General features: G+C 42.8%; 1 protein-coding gene across 7 annotated transcripts; it reads right to left on the minus strand.

The window, feature by feature from the left end:
- Positions 1-686: 686 nt before the first annotated feature.
- On the minus strand, positions 687-17,897 carry fam189a2 (family with sequence similarity 189 member A2). Of its 7 annotated transcripts, none has more exons than XM_076165114.1 (12): positions 17,425-17,894; positions 14,401-14,457; positions 12,405-12,515; positions 9,932-10,051; positions 9,307-9,414; positions 6,483-6,613; positions 5,605-5,737; positions 4,760-4,838; positions 3,657-3,761; positions 2,745-3,082; positions 1,755-2,047; positions 687-904 (listed from the first exon to the last, which is right to left on the minus strand). In XM_076165114.1, exons 1-11 carry the CDS (start codon positions 17,695-17,697, stop codon positions 1,769-1,771), a joined length of 1,734 nt encoding a protein of 577 aa, XP_076021229.1. In that variant the 5' UTR covers positions 17,698-17,894; the 3' UTR covers positions 687-904; positions 1,755-1,768. The 7 variants fall into 7 exon arrangements, with proteins under 7 accessions (XP_076021229.1, XP_076021228.1, XP_076021227.1 ...); XM_076165113.1 differs by having other exon boundaries at positions 687-1,573; XM_076165112.1 differs by having other exon boundaries at positions 687-1,568; positions 1,751-2,047.
- Between the last annotated feature and the right edge of the window lie 294 nt (positions 17,898-18,191).

Consider the following 18,191-nt stretch of genomic DNA (forward strand, 5'->3'; position numbering starts at 1 on the left):
CCATAGCTGTTTTTTTAGAAACCCTAACACCCTCAAATCTCATATCAGAATCAGAATAGGAATAGCTTTTATTGCCAATTAAGTTTACACTTAAAAGGATTTTTTTGTGGTTATTGGTGCGATACAAAACATATAAGACATAAGACAACAAGACAACAACTATGCAAAGAAATAAAAATAAATTAGAAAACACACAAAATTAACTTAATTAACTAAATTGAATAGATTAAACATGCAAGTTCTAGGGAAATTATGTGGTCAGTGGCAGACCCGGGCCTTGTTAATGAGGCCCACTGCAGAGGGGAAGAAACTGGATTTGTGGTGTGAGGTTTTGGTCCTGATGGACCTCAGCCTCCTGCCAGAGGGGAGGATTGCAACAGTTTGTGTCCAGGGTGGGAGGGGTCGGCCACAATCTTACCTGCCCGCCTCAGGGTCCGAGAGGCGTGCAGGTCCTGGAGGTAGCAGATTGCAGCCGATCACCTTCTCCGCACAGCGTATGATACGCCGTATGATAACACTAACCCTTGTCCTTGGCAGTGGCTGCAGCGAACCAGATGGTGATGGAGGAGGCGAGGATGGACTCAATGATGGCAGAGTAGAAGTGCACCATCATTGTCTTTGGCAGGGTGAACTTCTTCAGCTGCCGCAGGAAGAACGTCCTCTGCTGGGCCTTTTTGGTGAGGGAGCTGATGTTGAGCTCCCACTTGAGGTCCTGGGAGATGTCATTGGGGCCCATTTGGGGTGGGGCTGCATTTAGTTGGAAATCCACAACCTTCTTTGTTTTTAGAGCATTAAGCTCCAGCTTGTTCTGCCTGCACCAATTCACCAGACAGTCAATCTCCCGCCTGTAGGCGGACTCGTCCCCATCAGAGATGAGTCCAATGAGGGTGGTGTCGTCCACAAACTTCAGGAGCCAAACCGACTGATGACTGGAGGTACAGCAGAAGGGAAAGAACGCAGCCCTGAGGGGGACCGGTTCTGATGGTGCGTGCATCCTAGACATGTTTCCCCAACTTTACGTGCTGCTTCCTGTCAGTCAGGAAGTCTGTGACCCACCTGCAGGTGGAGTCGGGCATGTGAAGCTGGGAGAGCTTGTCCTGCAGCAGTGACGTGATGATGGTATTGAAGGCAGAGCTGAAGTCCACATACAGGATCCTGGCGTAGGTTCCTGCGGAGTCCAGGAGCTGGAGGGTGAAGTGGAGGGCCAAATTGACGGCGTTGTCTCCAGACCTGTTGGTTCTGTAGGCAAACTGCATGGGGTCCAGGAGGGGATCGATGAGGGATTTCAGGTGGGGGAGCACCAGGCGCTCAAAGGACTTCATGACTACAGAGGTCAGAGCAACGGGGCTGTAGTCATTAAGTCCTGTGGTCCTTGGCTTTTTGGGGATGGGGATGAAATTTGCTGCTGTGAAGCAGGCTGGTACATGGCATGTCTCCAATGAGGTGTTAAAGATGTCGGTGAACACCGGAGACAGCTGATCAGCGCAGTGCTTCAGCGTGGAGGGTGAGACAGAGTCCGGACCGGCAGCTTTGCAGTGGTTCTGACTCCTGAACAGCCTGTTAACGTCCTTCTCTTGAAGTGAGAGGGTCGTCATATGAACGCACGCACGCAGGCACACACGCACGCACGCACTCACACACGCACGCACACACACACACACAGACGGAGAGCACAACATTGATTATGAGATTTTTTATCTTTTGCACTTTGTATTTTTTACCTCTTTCTTTCAACGGTGGCATTGCCAACATACTGCTGTGGTTTCCTTCAAAGCACCGTCTCTCTAAAGACTCCAATCAGACTGTGAGGTCGTTCGAGATGATCCAGACGTGACCCTGTCCTTGAGCCCACCCTGAGACTGCTTCCTGGATGCTGTGGAGACTCCAGTGCTGAGCAGGTGAAGGAACTGAGGTCCCCACAGCTCTGCAGGTGGAGCAGGCCGGGCCTCCTCCTTGGCCGTCGGGGAAAAGTCTGGGAGGAGCCTTCTGGCTGCTGCTGCTGAGGCGGAGCACACTGACTGGAACCTGGGTCTGATTCAGTGAACACCTGAAAGCACGCAGCTAATCAATGTCCTGTAGCAGACAGAAACATTTCAACATAACATCGCTGCACTATTTACACCTTGTATCGACGAGTTCTTGTTGTTCAAATACACTATTTTGATAACAAATGCAAGGCATACACAAAGGAACAAAGGTCTCATTTCCAGTCACCATAGGCACCTCACAGCTGTCTCTGTTTACAGTCCCTTCTAAGTACAGTAATGGGAATTGTGACTTGCCGTAAATGGAGATCTGCTGCTGGAATGCAGACAGTTGCAGCCAATGCAAAAGAGTTCATTTGGTAGTTTTTTTTAAATTATGACTGGATTTTCTACGGAGCAAGGAAAAAGATTGGCTTGAACAGTGTAATGGCACACAGTGAAGACAGTATCCAGATAATACGGACACGTGTTGATGGACAAGTAAAAGGCGCCTACAACTACAACCTGGGCTGTGTTTTAATCAATGGGCTGCAGACCCCAGGCCTCAGCCCAAGGCCTCCAGTGTTGAAAAATACAAATTAAATTGGAAAAAAATACAACTATTATTATCCTTCAAAAAAATACTTCAGGTCTCATCTGGAACTCAAGCGGGTTAGAGTTAGGGTTAATATAGATGAACTTTATTGTTATTATTTATTATTTATACATATAGTGTAGAGTTTGGGCCAATTTAGTGTTTGGACGTCTCTTTTCTCCCACCTGTTCTATGTAGCTGGCACAGCGAACTGCTTCCTCCATGTGTTCCTGATCTGACTGCAGGACATTTCGTATGCTGTCCACCAGCTCCTGCACCTCAGGCGCCAGGCCCTGGGCAGCCGGCTGCTCCAGGATTTTCTTGACCAGCTGCTGTGTGTGCCGATAACTCTGATAATCTACCATGGAAGAAGGCCGGGGTCGGCAAGGCAACCTTGTGCCAGGGTTCCCTCGCCTGAGGGTGACTTGGCCCTGGATGTGGGCAGACAGTGTGGGATGGGAGGTCTGGGTGGATGAATCTGTAGTCTGAGGGGAGGGTGCAAGGGCAGTGTCGCTGCTCAGCACTAATGGGGAAACCACAGGGAAAGACATGGTATAAACATTGCAAGTTGTCACGCCTTTTTTTAAGGGTGAAATGACATAAATTACAAAAACAACCAGTGGTGGATGCAGCATGTACAGCAGCGTGTACAGACAACATGAAGCATACATACGAAGATATGTCTGGAGGAGTGTATACTGTAGTCTGCCGGCTCCAGTATACAAAAAGACAAAATGACAATAAAATAGAATACTGAATACATCCTTGAACATCACACGCAGTATATTCCTCCTAAGATTTAGGTATTTTTTTAATATCAACATAAATATACCGGATTTAACCAAAAAGCATTATTTTCATCTGTTGTCCTTTGGCAGGCTTGTGTGTCGATAGGATTTGTCCTTCGTCCAAATATCACACGGCCATGTGATACTAACAAAAGACAAAAAACTTTCCGAGACACTTACTGTCCTGATTGATGTAGTAGCAATAGAGGAAATGTTGCTGTCCACAGATCAGTGTTAAGATGCTGCAGTGCCAGAAAAGGAGCTATATGAGGTGACACTGGAATTGTATGATGCAGGAAAAAAACCGACCTTTAGCAGCAATGTCCATCAACACGGGGTCACTGCTGGAACGATGGATCCTTTGTCTCCTCCCAGCTGCCTGTGGTGGGGCCTGGTCCACAATGCCTAAACTCACTTTTAAGACAAATCACACAGTCCCACACACATGAACCATTAGTACAAATATCAGTCTGACATCCACTTTAAGTTAAATAACACTGACTGAGGCTGGTGGGTTGTTGGTGCTACTGTTTTCTATTGTGCATGTAATGGTTTTATGGTTTTAAAGAGCTTTATGGAAATGTTTAATTTTGGTGTTTGGGTCTGATATGGTGATATTATAGTCAACTTTGTTTTATCTGTCTCCATTAATAAATAAGAATGGCACTGTGATTTAGCTGATAGCTGACATTACAGTTACAGTTGCAATAGCTGAGAGAATGTAAAACAAGACCCAAAGTGATACAAATGACGAAATAAAGAAAATCAAACCAGGTAATGGTGGTCAAAAAGAAGAGAAGAATGGAAAAGGAAGTAAAGAGAAATAGAAACAAGAGAGGTAAAGGATCAGGGAGAAAGAGAAGAACCAGAGAGACAGAGCCCCCGGTAGAAGAGCAGGATATATAAGAGCAGGAGGTAGAAGAGAGCCGATAGAAGAGCCCAAGCCCCTTTCACAATGGCGTCTTCCCTTTTCACAATGGCCTCTTTGGCACACCCACTGACAACAGAATGAGATGTGTGAATGTATCCACTACTTTGTCCCCTCCCCTGGAGATTGAGACAACATTCCTTTACCATTTTGCCTATTATACGGCCCTCCATGTGACACCAAGGTATGAGGTGTGATCTGAGAAGATTCTAAGACCATGCAGCATTCCATTCTGTGGTTAAAGCATCATCCTTGGCCTGTTATGTTGAAGTTCCCTTCAACATAAGAGATCCCTTTGAAGTCTCTGCGTTAACGCTTATTAGAAAATGGACAACAACAGACCCAAGCACAATAACATTAACACAGAAACACAACTAAATAATGGCTTCATTTTGAGATGTCCACAGAGGTTTAAAGCCAACAGGCCAACTTCTGTCTTGTGTGCAACAATTTGGATGTCCATTTTTGTCTTACAGTGTCCTACCTTGAAGAGACGTTGCTGCCTCAGGAGCACCAGGAGGGCTCTGGCTGCATGACAACTCTGTCATAGGAATCTCTGTTTCCTGAAAAACATATGGTACGAAAATTATTTGTTGCCACACCAACACAAACATTAAGTTAATTGGGAAACTGGATTTCATGGACACATTTGTGTTTATTTTCAGTCTCATGTGTTTGTTCATGTAGTAACACAGCTGAGCAAGGACGCACATACATCTCCCTAAAAGCTTTGAGCTACGTTGTCAGTACATTCAATTCAATTCCTCACCAACACCCTCAACATACTCTCTACATTTAAGAGTAGGCTTAAAACTTTCCTTTTTGAAAAAGCTTATATTTAGGGCCGCCCAGGCTTGCCTTGGACCAGCCCCTAGTTATGCTGCTATAGGCCTAGACTGCATTACAGAGGGGTCAGCGCAGGGCAGCCATGATACGGACTGAACTGGGGCACTTTGGGGATTCGGTGCCTTGCTCAAGGGCACATTCGCAGTGGCCTGGAGGCAAACTGCTTCCAGTCCATTTTCCTGGTCCTTACAGGGACTCGAACCAGAGTTTCAGTTCCTGCTCACAACTGCATTACCACGTGACTGTATAGTAACGAAGATAAAGTCATCTGTATATTCACTTTTGATTGATTTGTCTTCATAGAAACTGAAATGAACTGAAGCCAGTCGGTGGTAGGCAATGATTCTAAAAGCTGAACACAGCAGTAAAACCAAACATACACTGGGATTTCTTTTGTTGGGCAGACAAAATCAAAAAAAGTTTGTTCCAGCCTCAAAAGCATTTTGCAGTACTAGGTGACTGTAAGGATGCTGCTGTCTGTACCTGAGTGTCTATGTTGGAGCTTCCTGCTACAGCCTCATATGGAGGCGGAGGTTCCAACGGACAGAAAACCTCCACCCCTTTTATCCTTGCACCATAAATGTGAGGGAGGGGGATCACGCTGTCCCCGAGTATCCTTAAACACACAAGAAAAATATAATAAATGATTTATAAATACATGGCATATGAGCATCATGACAATATTGTTGAACATTGATATTTCAAAAGAATAGCAAAGACGTAGTGGAACATCTTGCAGTGAAATTACTTTTGATTATAGTCAGAATAAAGCAGCAGTGTGAAATTGTGTAGTGAGTGGAATCACAGAGAAAATCTGAATGATTTCCTTCTCCTTCCTACCTGCTGCATCCACGTCCTGCCTCCACAACTTCTCACTGATAAACATGACACGTGATTAGCATGTTGACATTATAGTGATAAATGGTGTTTTGTGGTTTCATCGTTTTTCCCAAATCAACAAAGGACTCGGGCTGTACTGAGGATTTAAGTAAATTCTACAAAAATGGCTGTAGAAAGTGACATCATGTAGCTTTAACCAAAAAGTGGATTTTAAAAATAAGTCATCCATACACCATGATTAGAATTGGCATCAGTCACTGTGAAGTTGCTGAGTAACACACAGAGTAACAGATTCCTTACATGTGTCAATCTCATCTTGCTTACAAAATCCGAGCAGTGTGAATGTGAACGTTCTGTAAAGGCTCCTTGTCTATCTTGTTTCTTACCAAAACATTTTTCGTGATGTAGGAGCCTCTCAAGATTAAGTCTAGAAGTGTGTGTGTGTGTGTGTGTGTGTGTGTGTGTGTGTGTGTGTGTGTGTGTGTGTGTGTGTGTGTGTGTGTGTGTGTGTGAAATGTTACCGCCGAGCTAGTCGTGGTGTGTACGAGTAGAAAGTTGAGAAATAGGAGGGAGGAGGTGCTGGAGCCACAAACTCATCTGGGTCCGGAGCCTGAGTTTCCTCAACTTCTTCAACCATGGCCCTGGGCTCATCCTATGACAGAGCAGCAACAAGTACAGGTGCAGCCCAATAAATGTGAATATCGTGGCAAAGGTTGTTTATTTTAGTAATTCAATTGAAAAAGTGAAACTCTCGTATATTTTCTCATATATATTAGATTCATTTTGTATGACTTACAGCCCATGAAAACCCCAAATTCAGTATCTCAGAAAATGAGAATATTACAAAAATGAAATGTCCGAAAAAGTGTGTTTATGTATATGCGCTCAATACTTGGTCGGGGCCCTTTTTGCACAAATTACTGTATCAATGTGGTGCTCCATAGAGGCAATCAGCCTTTGGCACTGCTGAGGTGTTATGGAAGCCCAGGTTTCTTTGATAGTGGCCTTCAGCTCGTCTGCATTGTTGGTTCCGGTGTATCTCATCTTCGTCTTGACAAGGTTCAGGTCAGGCGAGTTTAAAGCAAAATAAAGAAAGAACGCTTTTATTGATCCCGGGGGAGTTTGCTGGCCAATCAAGCGCAGTATTGCCCCAATTCATCACTGACTGTGGAAATTTCGTACTAGACTTCAAGCAACTTGGATAAGCCTCTCCACACTTGTGGAGAGTTGGAGAGTTACACCTTGATTTCCAAATTATATGTATTATTTAAGGACTTTGGACCACTGAGCAACAGTCCAGTTCTTTTTCTCCTTAGCCCAGATAAGACGCTTCTGAAGTTGTCTCTGGTTCAGAAGTGGCTTGGTACAAGGCTACAGTTGTAGCCCGTGTACTGGACACGTCTGAGCGTGGTGGCTCTTGATGCACTGACTCCAGCTTCAGTCCAATCCTTGTGAAGCTCCCCCAAATTCTTCAATGGGTTTTGCTTGACAATAGGGCTACGGTTATCCCTGTTGCCTGAGCACCTTTTCCTACCACACTTTTTCCTTTCTATGGATGTGCTTAAATACAGCACTCTGAAAAGCCAGCTTCTTTAGCACTGACCTTTTGTGGCTTACCCTCCTTGTGGAGGGTGTCAATGACTTCTGGACCACTGTCAAGTCAGTAGTCTTCCACATGGTGTGAAGCTGACTGGAACAGACTGAGAGACGATTTAAAGGCTCAGGAAACCTTTGCATGTGATTTAAATTAATTATCTGATTAGAGTGTGACAACGTGAGTCTAAAATATTGAACTTTTTCACAATATTCTAAGTTTCTGAGATACTGAATTTTGGGTTTTCATGAGCTGCACTAATGTGACAGGGCTCTATGGCAAAGGAGTCCTAGAGCCATATCTCCAGCCTCACAGAGGAGGTGAAGTGTGCCAACATAAGGCTGGAGAAGATGATAACAGAGTCACACAATCCTTTTATAGGTCAAGCCGCCCCACTCTTGTCACTCGCAGAAAGTTGGTCCCCTTAGAAGCAACCGAGCAACAATTTATACACCAGGACATTGTGGGAACAAGGTAACTCCATCGAGTACCCAGGCTTGTGGTGGAAGAGATTTGACGGCAGGACAACAAAGTGTGCAAAGGCTGTGGCTCAGGTAAGGCAGGTAGAAAAGAGAAAAGATGTCCTGGCAGCACATGCAGGTCCTGCAGCAGTGCTGGAAAATCAGCAGACAAACATCAATGCCCTCCCTCCACCTACACCCCACTGCAGGGATGTGTGTCTGACACTGTGATGAGCAATACTGGGGCCCATCACTGTGGGGTCCTGCTGGATCAATAGCACTGTCCGGGAAACTGCTGTTTAGCTATGTCTCTGTGAAGATCACGACGTTTGAGTCCAAAATCCGTTTATTGTTGGTGATGCGTAGTCGTAGTTCATCCATTTTGTTCACCAGAGACCGCACATTAGCGAGGAAAGTGATGGGTAAAGGGAGCCGATGCGGTGTTAGCTTTAGTTTAGCTCGTAGCCCTCCGCACTTTACCCACGGAAGGTGAAGGTCCAGCCAGGTTTGTCAGAGCAAGTTCAGATACTGGGCAGCTGAGCGAGGCATGCGACTGGAGAGTAGACTTAGGCCAGCGTTCGAGCTGTAATTGCATTGACCAATCTCACACTTTACTTTGTGCTCTTGTCTCACTCCATCTTGTTTACATCATCAAGCTTACAATGCATTGGGAGCATGCAGTGGAGGAGGCCGAAAAGAAGGTATGGAGAGCTTGCAGCCGACGCTTAACAACAGGGTTGTAAAAGTAAAGATCCGACCAGTTGAGGTAGGCTGCAGAGGGCTCATAGCCACATCAACAGCAGTCAAAGTCTTTTCCGGTACCCTCAAGTGAGCAAATGGCATCTAGGGGGTGATCCTGGGATCCTTAATCCTCTGAGGTTTGTAGTGTTAGTGATATCAACATCTAGTGCCGCAGAGCAGTTCTGACAAAGTTTGCCCTTACTGACACATGAAATCTGTTTAATAATAAACTGTATGAATTGCCACGATGCATGTTCAGCAGCCTATTACATTACATTACATTACGATCATTTGGCAGACGCTTTTATCCAAAGCGACTTACATTACATTATATTACCACCCTTCGCAGAGGGGGGAGCAATTGAGGGTTCGGTGCCTTGCTCAGGGGCACCTCGGCAGGGACTCGAACCGGCAACCCCCCGGTTCTTAAGCGGAAGCTCTACCCACTCGACTACTGCCTCCCCCCAATAAGACACAGTAGCACATTTTAAAGGAACACCAGAACCAGCCATTATCTAGTAGCCTTGTGGTCTTGTGCAGGAATCTTACCATGCACGGCGTTCTTATGGTGAAGATCTGAAGGTATCGCAGGGCAGCAGCCATGAGGCACACAGCTGTGGTCAGTGCATTCAGTGCACACAGCGCAAACAGCACTTTCTGAGAAAGTAGAGACATGTAAACAACACAGAAAGAGCGTTTTGTTGTTCCACTGTCTGTCTCTGTCTTCACAGTATATTATTAGCAGTGCACCATAAATGAATGTGCTCTCTTAATCAGTGAATTAATTTTAAGGTCATTTGTGTCCAAACTAGGCTACCGACATGGATTATACAGATGTTTCAGGGTAGGAAACACTTTCTGTAGCAATAGCAAACAGAATTGTATCTAACTGCACTTATAAACCTTTTAAGGGGAGATTTGAGAGGTGTTTCCATGGGTTCTGTGGATCTGAAAAGCTCCATTCTATGGACTATGGACCTGGTAAGTGAACATCAAATATCTCCAGAATGGTACAACTTACAAAATAAACAAAATGTGACTCACTTTGGACATAAAAGTTGTTTAAGCCTTTCAGCCAACACTTATCCTTATACGTATCACCATTATTGAACAATATCAAGGAAGAGGCAGCTTCTGTTCTCATGCATTCGCTGGTCATGTTAACACTCTCTACCTTGAGCAGGATCCTCATAGTGCTGCAGGAATGAGCGGGGTGGAGCTGAAGTAGCTTCTCCTCGGGACATTTGGAGCTTGGTGTGAGGGAGCAGCAGTAACACATGTCACCCACCTCGTTCTGAAACAATTCAACAGACAGGAAAAACACACACACACACACACACACACACACACACACACACACACACACACACACACACACACACACACACACACACACACACACACTGAAATTACAGTCATGGTTCCCACAGGGGATGAATGCTTTTCATTTCATGACCCTCAAAAAACCTTTTACACGTTTATCCCACAGCTAGTAAGAATAGAAAACTTATTTGTGTCTTGTTTGTCCTGCCAACAAGTTGGAAGTTGGAGTTGACTCCTAGCGGCTCTCTGGAAGTTTAAGCAATATTCACTTTATTGTAGATAAACAAGGCTCGCTGTGCTCATCTAAAAAGTTCCCAAGCCAAGAAATACATTCAATCAAAGTCAATATCATACTGCCACCAAAGCAGCAATAGTCTACACCAGGGGTGGGGAACCTCCAGCCCGTTTGGTCCGGCCTGTGAGCGGATCCGGCAACCCGGCAGCAATTCGGCGCGCACCCCTATATCGTCCAAATATAATGTGTATTTCACTTTACATAACTTAAATGATGAAGAGTCTGGTATAGCTTTCTCTCCATTCTCACAATCAATCCTGCAAACAAACAACAGACATGGGAGAAAAGGAGGAAATAACCATGTGCCATTTTCACTTTAAATGTATTTTAACAATAATTATCTGTAATGTCTTACGATATAGATACTTTATCAAAATAATAGCATCAAATATAGGGACTTTGCATTAATAAGCACTCTATTATGGGGATTCTGTAGCATTATGAGTGAATCACAGTAGATGGGTCAATATGGGAATAATCTCCTCTTTGCACATTGGGCAAGCTTCATCCATTTTACCAGTGGCGGGCCTTCAGGGCCAGCAAGGCCTTCTCTGCTGGCCTAAACATCATCAGAATATAAATGTAATTTTTGTATATATATATATACACAAATATTGGTAAATTATTCCCCGTAGTCTATTCTTTTCATTTCATAGCTTCTGTCTTGGTTGCGCTGCATCCAGCCTCAGAACGAGAGTTGGAGGGGGCTGGGCTTTGTGTTAGAGCATTTATCCAATCATATTTCAGCCTTAATGTGTTGCCAGGGTCCATGAAATCCTTCCATGAAGGCCTTCAGAATCAACTTTGCGGGTGCCTGTAGTTTAAAGTAAAGGCAAACAAAACTGTGGCGTTAACCAATCAGATTTCGAGTTGGCTACTACGGGCCTGCTAGAAGGCGTACGATAACATCAGCACATGCACGTCTTTTGATTGGATATGCACTATTGAGAAGCAGAGCTATGCAGAGCTAGCAAACTGAACTTGATCGAGCTAATTTGTGTCAAAAAATGGACATCACAGAAGGCCTAGGTGTGAAATGCACAGCCTGCCACTGCATTTTACCATCAATAACCACTTGGTGTGAGTCGTCACTGTCCATGTTCTAGGTGCAGGTGCCCATTCACAACTCCTGGATCTAAGTAACCAGAGGGCGGTCTTCTTCATCTCATGACTCATGAGTTCCATCTGTACTGACTGTGCTTAACCCTGGATAGTTGTGAATAAGATCTGATCACAATGCAACCAGACCACGTCTATATGTGGATTTTCCTCACCTAAATAATGCTACTGGATTCAGATGAGATCATATATTATCGTGAGGTGTAAATATGGCCTAACGGACCCGATAAAGAGTTATCCATGGATTTAACAAGATTAGATGTAGAGATTCGAGTTTTGGCTTCAAGCCTCATCCTTACATTCAACAATAGGTTTCAAACCCAGTAGTGTGCCGACAGCTAATTTGCATCCACAAAACTAATAATTATACAATCCAATGTTGAGAATTCATCAGCCAAAGAGTGTTCACTTGTTAAAGAGGCACTGCACTTCATCTGCATGAGCATGAAAAAAATATCAAAGCATATACACACTGCCAAACATGCAGTTCTAACAAACATTGACACACACAGAAAGACAGAAAGAGAGATGGAGAGAGAATCTGAGATAGAGCGGAAACCACTGGCACTGAGAGAGTGAAAGAGTGGGAGAGAAAGAGAGAGAGGAAAATGGCATTAGTGGAAAAGGTCACACTGAGGAGGAAGGGGACAGGAATAATGCTACTATACTCATCCTGGAAAGATAAACTGCAAGAATCTCTCATCTGGACACTGACCCCAGCCTTCATGGAATGATTCATGTTACTATAACTGAAGGTCATGACAGCCTACAGAAATGTAGTTTACTGGCTCCATGCACATAGATCGTTGTGATTTTAGTAGTTCTGAAGCAGGCTGAAGAAGATGAGTGGTGGAGACAGGATAAATTAATCAAAAGATGAAAAACATGCACACTCAGAGAGCAGCCTCACTAGTTGGCAGTTGGTCATACTGGAAACCAGTTGGGCTCCTTGGCAGCAGAGGATGAATCCTGCCAGATTCAGGAGCACACATACCACCGACAGCAGGACAAACACATTCACCTGGAGATAGGGGAGGTGTGAATGGATGAATAGAGGATACAAGGGAGGAGGAAAAGATGGATGTTTTTAATGCTTGTAATCGTGTACATATTATAAAAGTATATGAATCAATAGACATGATATAGTCAAATGGTGAAAGACAATATCAAAGAAACAGTCCACATGCCAACATGGATTTCTACTATCATCTAGATTAAATAGAATTAATTAAATATGGCGTTGATGTTTTAGCAGTTATGTGGAAATTTACCAACAAAAGAAGAAAGGAAAGGAGCAAATATGCACAATGTAAACACAATCAAGATGAGGGAACAAAAGTTGATCTTTGCATACATTTTGTCTAAATTCCTGCAATTAATCAGACGTGTAATAGCAGCAAAGATTCTAACAGAAACATTTGTTTGTTGAAAATATACCAGACCCATATGCACTTCACCTTTACATGCAATCTGCATCCAGATACATTCTCTGGATAAGGAAAATGAATTCTAGGTGCAATTACAGAACGCATGGTGATCAGAATGCTGAACACAACAGGATGTGTTATCAGTGACAACTATGCAGGTGTAAATGCAGGCCACAGATAAGGCACATCCACAAGATAAAATCCACTACAAGTTCAAAAAGTTACCCGGCAACAATTTTATTTTTTTTTATTTTTATTCCCTGCAGAAATGTACTTTCCAAGGGCTTAAAGTACCACCATAAGTACTTGTACCACAGTTTGAGCTCCACTGCCACAGACAACAGGGTAGATGTAACTTTATGTTACTGAATGTTTGGAACAGAAAAATCTCATTGAGGGCGATATTTATAAAATCACTAGAAGGAATCTGAAGTAAAAATAGTTTAACCCTCACAACGGGACTGAGAGTTATTTGTGAAGCTTCCTACATACAGTACACTCTAAGCAAGAAGAACTTCTTTGGGAACGAATGATGACATCAATTCACAACACAATCATAATATTAGATATACACGGTCGACCATTTTTATTCCAACTTTATGGGCAACAGTGTATATATGTTGCCCATAAGTGTATACGTGTATACTGTTGCCCATGAGGTTGGAATAATGTTTTATTTCAACTTAATTGGGGACTGGGTATTATGATGTCTTAGAGACAAAAACAGGAGAAAAAAGCAGAAGAAATAGGCCACTGCTTAACTGAACATAATGCTTCAAGACACTGTTGTACATGTTAATCCAGAAGCTTTATTCTTGTAGTTTGGAAATTGTGGCTTCTAAATTGTTATGTTTATGAACAAATATCTTTCATAAACATTTTAAGGTGTAAACTGGTATATGTAATACATCTCTACTGTGTTGAAGAAGTTGATTTTGTGTTCCTTCAAATGTTAGCGTATGAACCATGGTAATCCTCTGACAGTGAGGCAGCAACAACTCAGTGCCCTCAATCCGTCATGCTGCTAAAGTGCAGGACTCCAACCTAACATACAATATGACCTCATCATCCTCTCACCGGCTATCTTGGTTGAGGGTTTTAGATATCTCATGGTGAAACTGTATACAGCACAGCTTTAGTTTGTCTGGTAGTACTGACCTCTCTGTGCACTCTAAATCGCTCATTACATGTAGGCTTAACTAGAAATGCCAAACCCAGACCCACTTGGTCCATATGTAAATCCTCTATGCTTTCATGATTTCTGCCCAAAATGCTTTCTCAAGACAAAAGAATCTCAAGCACCTTTCCAGGTGTGAATACAGCTGGAAATGACACCATGACAGGGAAATGCTGTTCTCAATTACTGATAACCTTGCCTCTCATCCTCTCTCTTTCTCTTATGAAGGATCCATAACTTCTAGTGAACTGCAAACCCAACACCATAAAGCTTTACGAAAGGTAGCAGAACATGTCACTTACCAGTAGCAGCATAGGCTTCCTCCATGTTGTTAGGCCGACAATACCTGAGAGAATAACCTGGAAACACAAGCAGACAAATTAATCACATTTAAAAAATGTCCGTGAATACATGCATGCACTAACACAGGCTTGCTTTGAGTCCAACAGTAAAGCATTTTTTAAAGACATTTTTGAGCAATAAAAGAAATCATAAACGTGCTTCCACGAAATGAAAGTTAACCAAATAAATATTCATGAAAATTTTTAAAAACAGGAACATTAAATACTTCAATAAATGTCCAACTACAAATACCATCACCCTTACAGATTTAAGTAACCTTGATATTTTGCAGGCCTCCATACATTCAATGTGGCAGTGAACTAGAATGACTAAATGAAACTGAGCTTTGTTTTAAAATATGTTGATTTTAGATGTGCTTTTGTTGCTATCTATTTATCAGGAAGCGGTCCACTTTTTAGCCAGTAAGCAAATCAGACACCGCCACTACAGTACAGTGTTTCTTCAGTTATATATTATATTTTGGTAAATATCTTTAATATTCAATGACAACACTATACTTTTACAGCATCGCATAGGAAGTACAGATTGTTAACAACTGCTTCATCCTGCTAATTCCACTCCATTTCTCCATGTACATTCTAATTGATGCACACAGTATTACTACACATGCTAACAGCTCTGTTCACATAGTAGGCTTAACTATTTATGTTCTTTTGCTTGTATGCCAAATTGATTATAGTAATGCAATACGTATCCCAGGTTTTGGGAAGATTAAAGGCAGGTGCTTGTTTTTGAAGGGGGAGACTGGACTGGTTAAAAACCTTATTCCCAGAAAGTTGAAAAGGCGATCCTGGTTACCTCACATTTAGGGGCTGGACAAGGCTGATCTTCTGAATGTGCCCACACAGCTCATCTATGAATAACTTTCACAGTGGATCTTTTGACTTAAGCAGTCCCACTACCGGGGCCCACTTAAGTCAACTCTGAACCAATGAGCAATGAGCAGAGGAAGACAATGTATGGAAAACCATCCTGTGCTTCACAATAGGAAAACAACATGCTGCTTTCAAACAGCTGAACAGTAGAATAGAGGTGGACCTGAGGAGGTATTAGTTATAGCTATACATAGTTCCTACAGTCCCAACAAGTGTTGGACATTGGAGGTCCCTATGCTACTGTCTGCCAACATCCTTGTTTACCTGCTGTAGGTCCAACTGAGTCACTCACTGGTATGTGTCAAAGACTGAAATGCTACAGCATAGACTGAAGCGCTAGAGTGGAAAATGATAGTCTCCATCCTTTAATAGCTTTGAATTGATGGAGAAATATGATCATAGCAGTGAGGGGTTCTCTCCAGGAGGTAATTTAATCTCCTCGAAAGGCTGGAGAAAAAGCCAAATGAATTGTGTTGCTGAGACAAAAACAGAAAACTGATTCAGAATTTTAAAACAAATACTATAGTATCAGTAGAGTATATTCCAGTATTCTTTTTGCCATAAATGTATAGCATTCATTGGTTATTAATTTTCATCAGATTAAAGGAACAATGGACCATTTTTGGACCTACTGTATATGATCCCATTAAAAGATCGATATTAATTGAATTTTCTCAGGTTCTAGCGGGACTTGTCTAGACTTGTGCATCTAGTACATAGATAGGACTAAGACTTGTTTAGGTAAGCTTAGCACAAAGACTGGAAGCAGAGAGATATCCGGGCTCTATCAAAAGACAACTCAACCATCAAAAGAAAACTCCACCAACAGTTGTGTATGCAAAACCTGACAAGAATTCAGATTAACCTACAGTGGAGCATTTCCAGATTGAGGAACACACATCAGTCTGCTTAACAAACCGTTAAACAAACTGCACTCCATGCCTGAATAAAAATAACTTCTAATGTGCGGACACAAGGTCTCAGGGCATCGTGGATATTAAATGAAGCTATTTCTATAATTTTAGACTTTAGAACATAGTTAAGTCAATAGTTTGGACAAATAAATTATTCTCCCTTTCTCTCTCTGTATATTATTGCTAGTCAACAGCACATGGAACGAAAGATCCAAAGCAGATTTGACGAGAATGGCATTCATAAGACCTCATACCTTATACCAGAAAAGTAGCTGTCTTTGTCCGTCCAAATACTTTTAAATTCAGACTTGGCATTTGACCAACGCAAACCTTTGGAAAAGTTTACATGTAAACATAAGGGTCACACTCACTTGCTTCTCCAACAAAATGTCCAATGTATTTGATTATCTCATATATTAAAGCAAAGTAATTTAACAAACTGTAAAACAAACAGTTTGAATGTTCTGAGAATGAATTCCAATCTGGTGGGTCAGACAGCGGCCACATTGTCACAATCAGATATGTATTAGATTCCAATACCACATGTAAAAGTGGCCCAGATCTGATATGAAAAGATCAGATTCGTTGTGCTGTTCACACTGTCAAAAAAAATCTAATTTATGGCACATATAAGGACAAAAGATTCGACATGTGCCACTTTAAAGTACCTGCAATCTGAAAGTAGTTTATTAGTAATCCTGCTATAAACAAACAAATGGATGACTCGACTCCATGGCAGAGTGTATTAGTAAAGGAAATGTGACAGAAGAAAGAAAACTGCATCATTAGCCACTTTCTTTTGAAACAAACGTATGTTAAGAGAAGAGTGGAGAATACTGGCCAAACTTAAATCCGTGGCAGGCAAGTCACATCGTGGTGTGTTTACTGGTATCTGAACATGGAACATGCTGTGCTCCAGCGCTCTCACTATAGAGATCATGTGTTTTTCTAGTGAAAAGATATTCGTCATTCCTCTTTCTTTACTAAAAACAACATGTTTCTTTACAATTAACATCAACTCATGTCACTCCAGTGGCAAAATTCGCGTTCTTGTACAACGGATTTAGTAATACTTAACAGCTGCTTAACAGATATGCGGCAGCTTCTGTTACCTGTTGACACTAAACATGTGTTGTATTATATACGCGGTTTGAAAAACCAGCAGCTAACTCACCGAAGATCCTGCCCAGAAAGGACACGAGTTTCGGATAGGAGGTGAGTTACTGAGGGACAAAGCTCCGAAGGACAACGCCACCATCGAGCCACCGAGCAGCAGCTGCAGCAAACCCAGCGAGAGCAGCGGTCGGCCGGGCAACAGCCGCGACCCACCGCTGGCGATCCGCGAGGAGGACAAACCCCGAGGTCGACTTCGGTAAGACGGCTCTGCGAGCTGCGATGCCCCGCTGACCGGGCAGCAAGATCCCGGCAAGACCACCGGCAGGGACATATGTGGGTCGGCGGGCAGGACACGTAAACACAGGAGCGAGAAGCGGCGGTTTTACGGGCCGCAGGGTGGATCCCGATAGAGTTTAGTATCACTAGTCGACAACCCTGCCATGATCGTGTCCAGTTTTAAATAACTGCCGCTGGCGTGGATTGACTTTCACATACTTTGGCAGCAGGCTCTGAAAAGTCAGGAAGGAGGAGGCGTACCGCGGCCCTGTAAAGCATGTAAACAGGAGACTTTCAAAATTAGAATCGGCTATCACATGCACGTTAAATACTCCATATTACATTATTATCTGTATATGATTGGTGTGCAGCCATTTCCTTAACATGTTTTGCCTTTTTGTTAGAGTTACATTAAAATATATGTAGTTAACGAGTTAACATTGCATGAAAAATCAAATTGATTTGATATTAGACACTTGTTTTTCAAATCACACAAATAATAGAAAAAGCCTCTGAGACCTAGTTGCAATTATTTGTGTGAAAGTCAAG

Source organism: Genypterus blacodes, unplaced genomic scaffold (assembly GCF_046128005.1).
Source record: "Genypterus blacodes isolate CSIRO-AG114 ecotype Tasmania unplaced genomic scaffold, CSIRO-AGI_Gbla_v1 ptg000141l_1, whole genome shotgun sequence".
Lineage (NCBI taxonomy): Eukaryota > Metazoa > Chordata > Actinopteri > Ophidiiformes > Ophidiidae > Genypterus > Genypterus blacodes.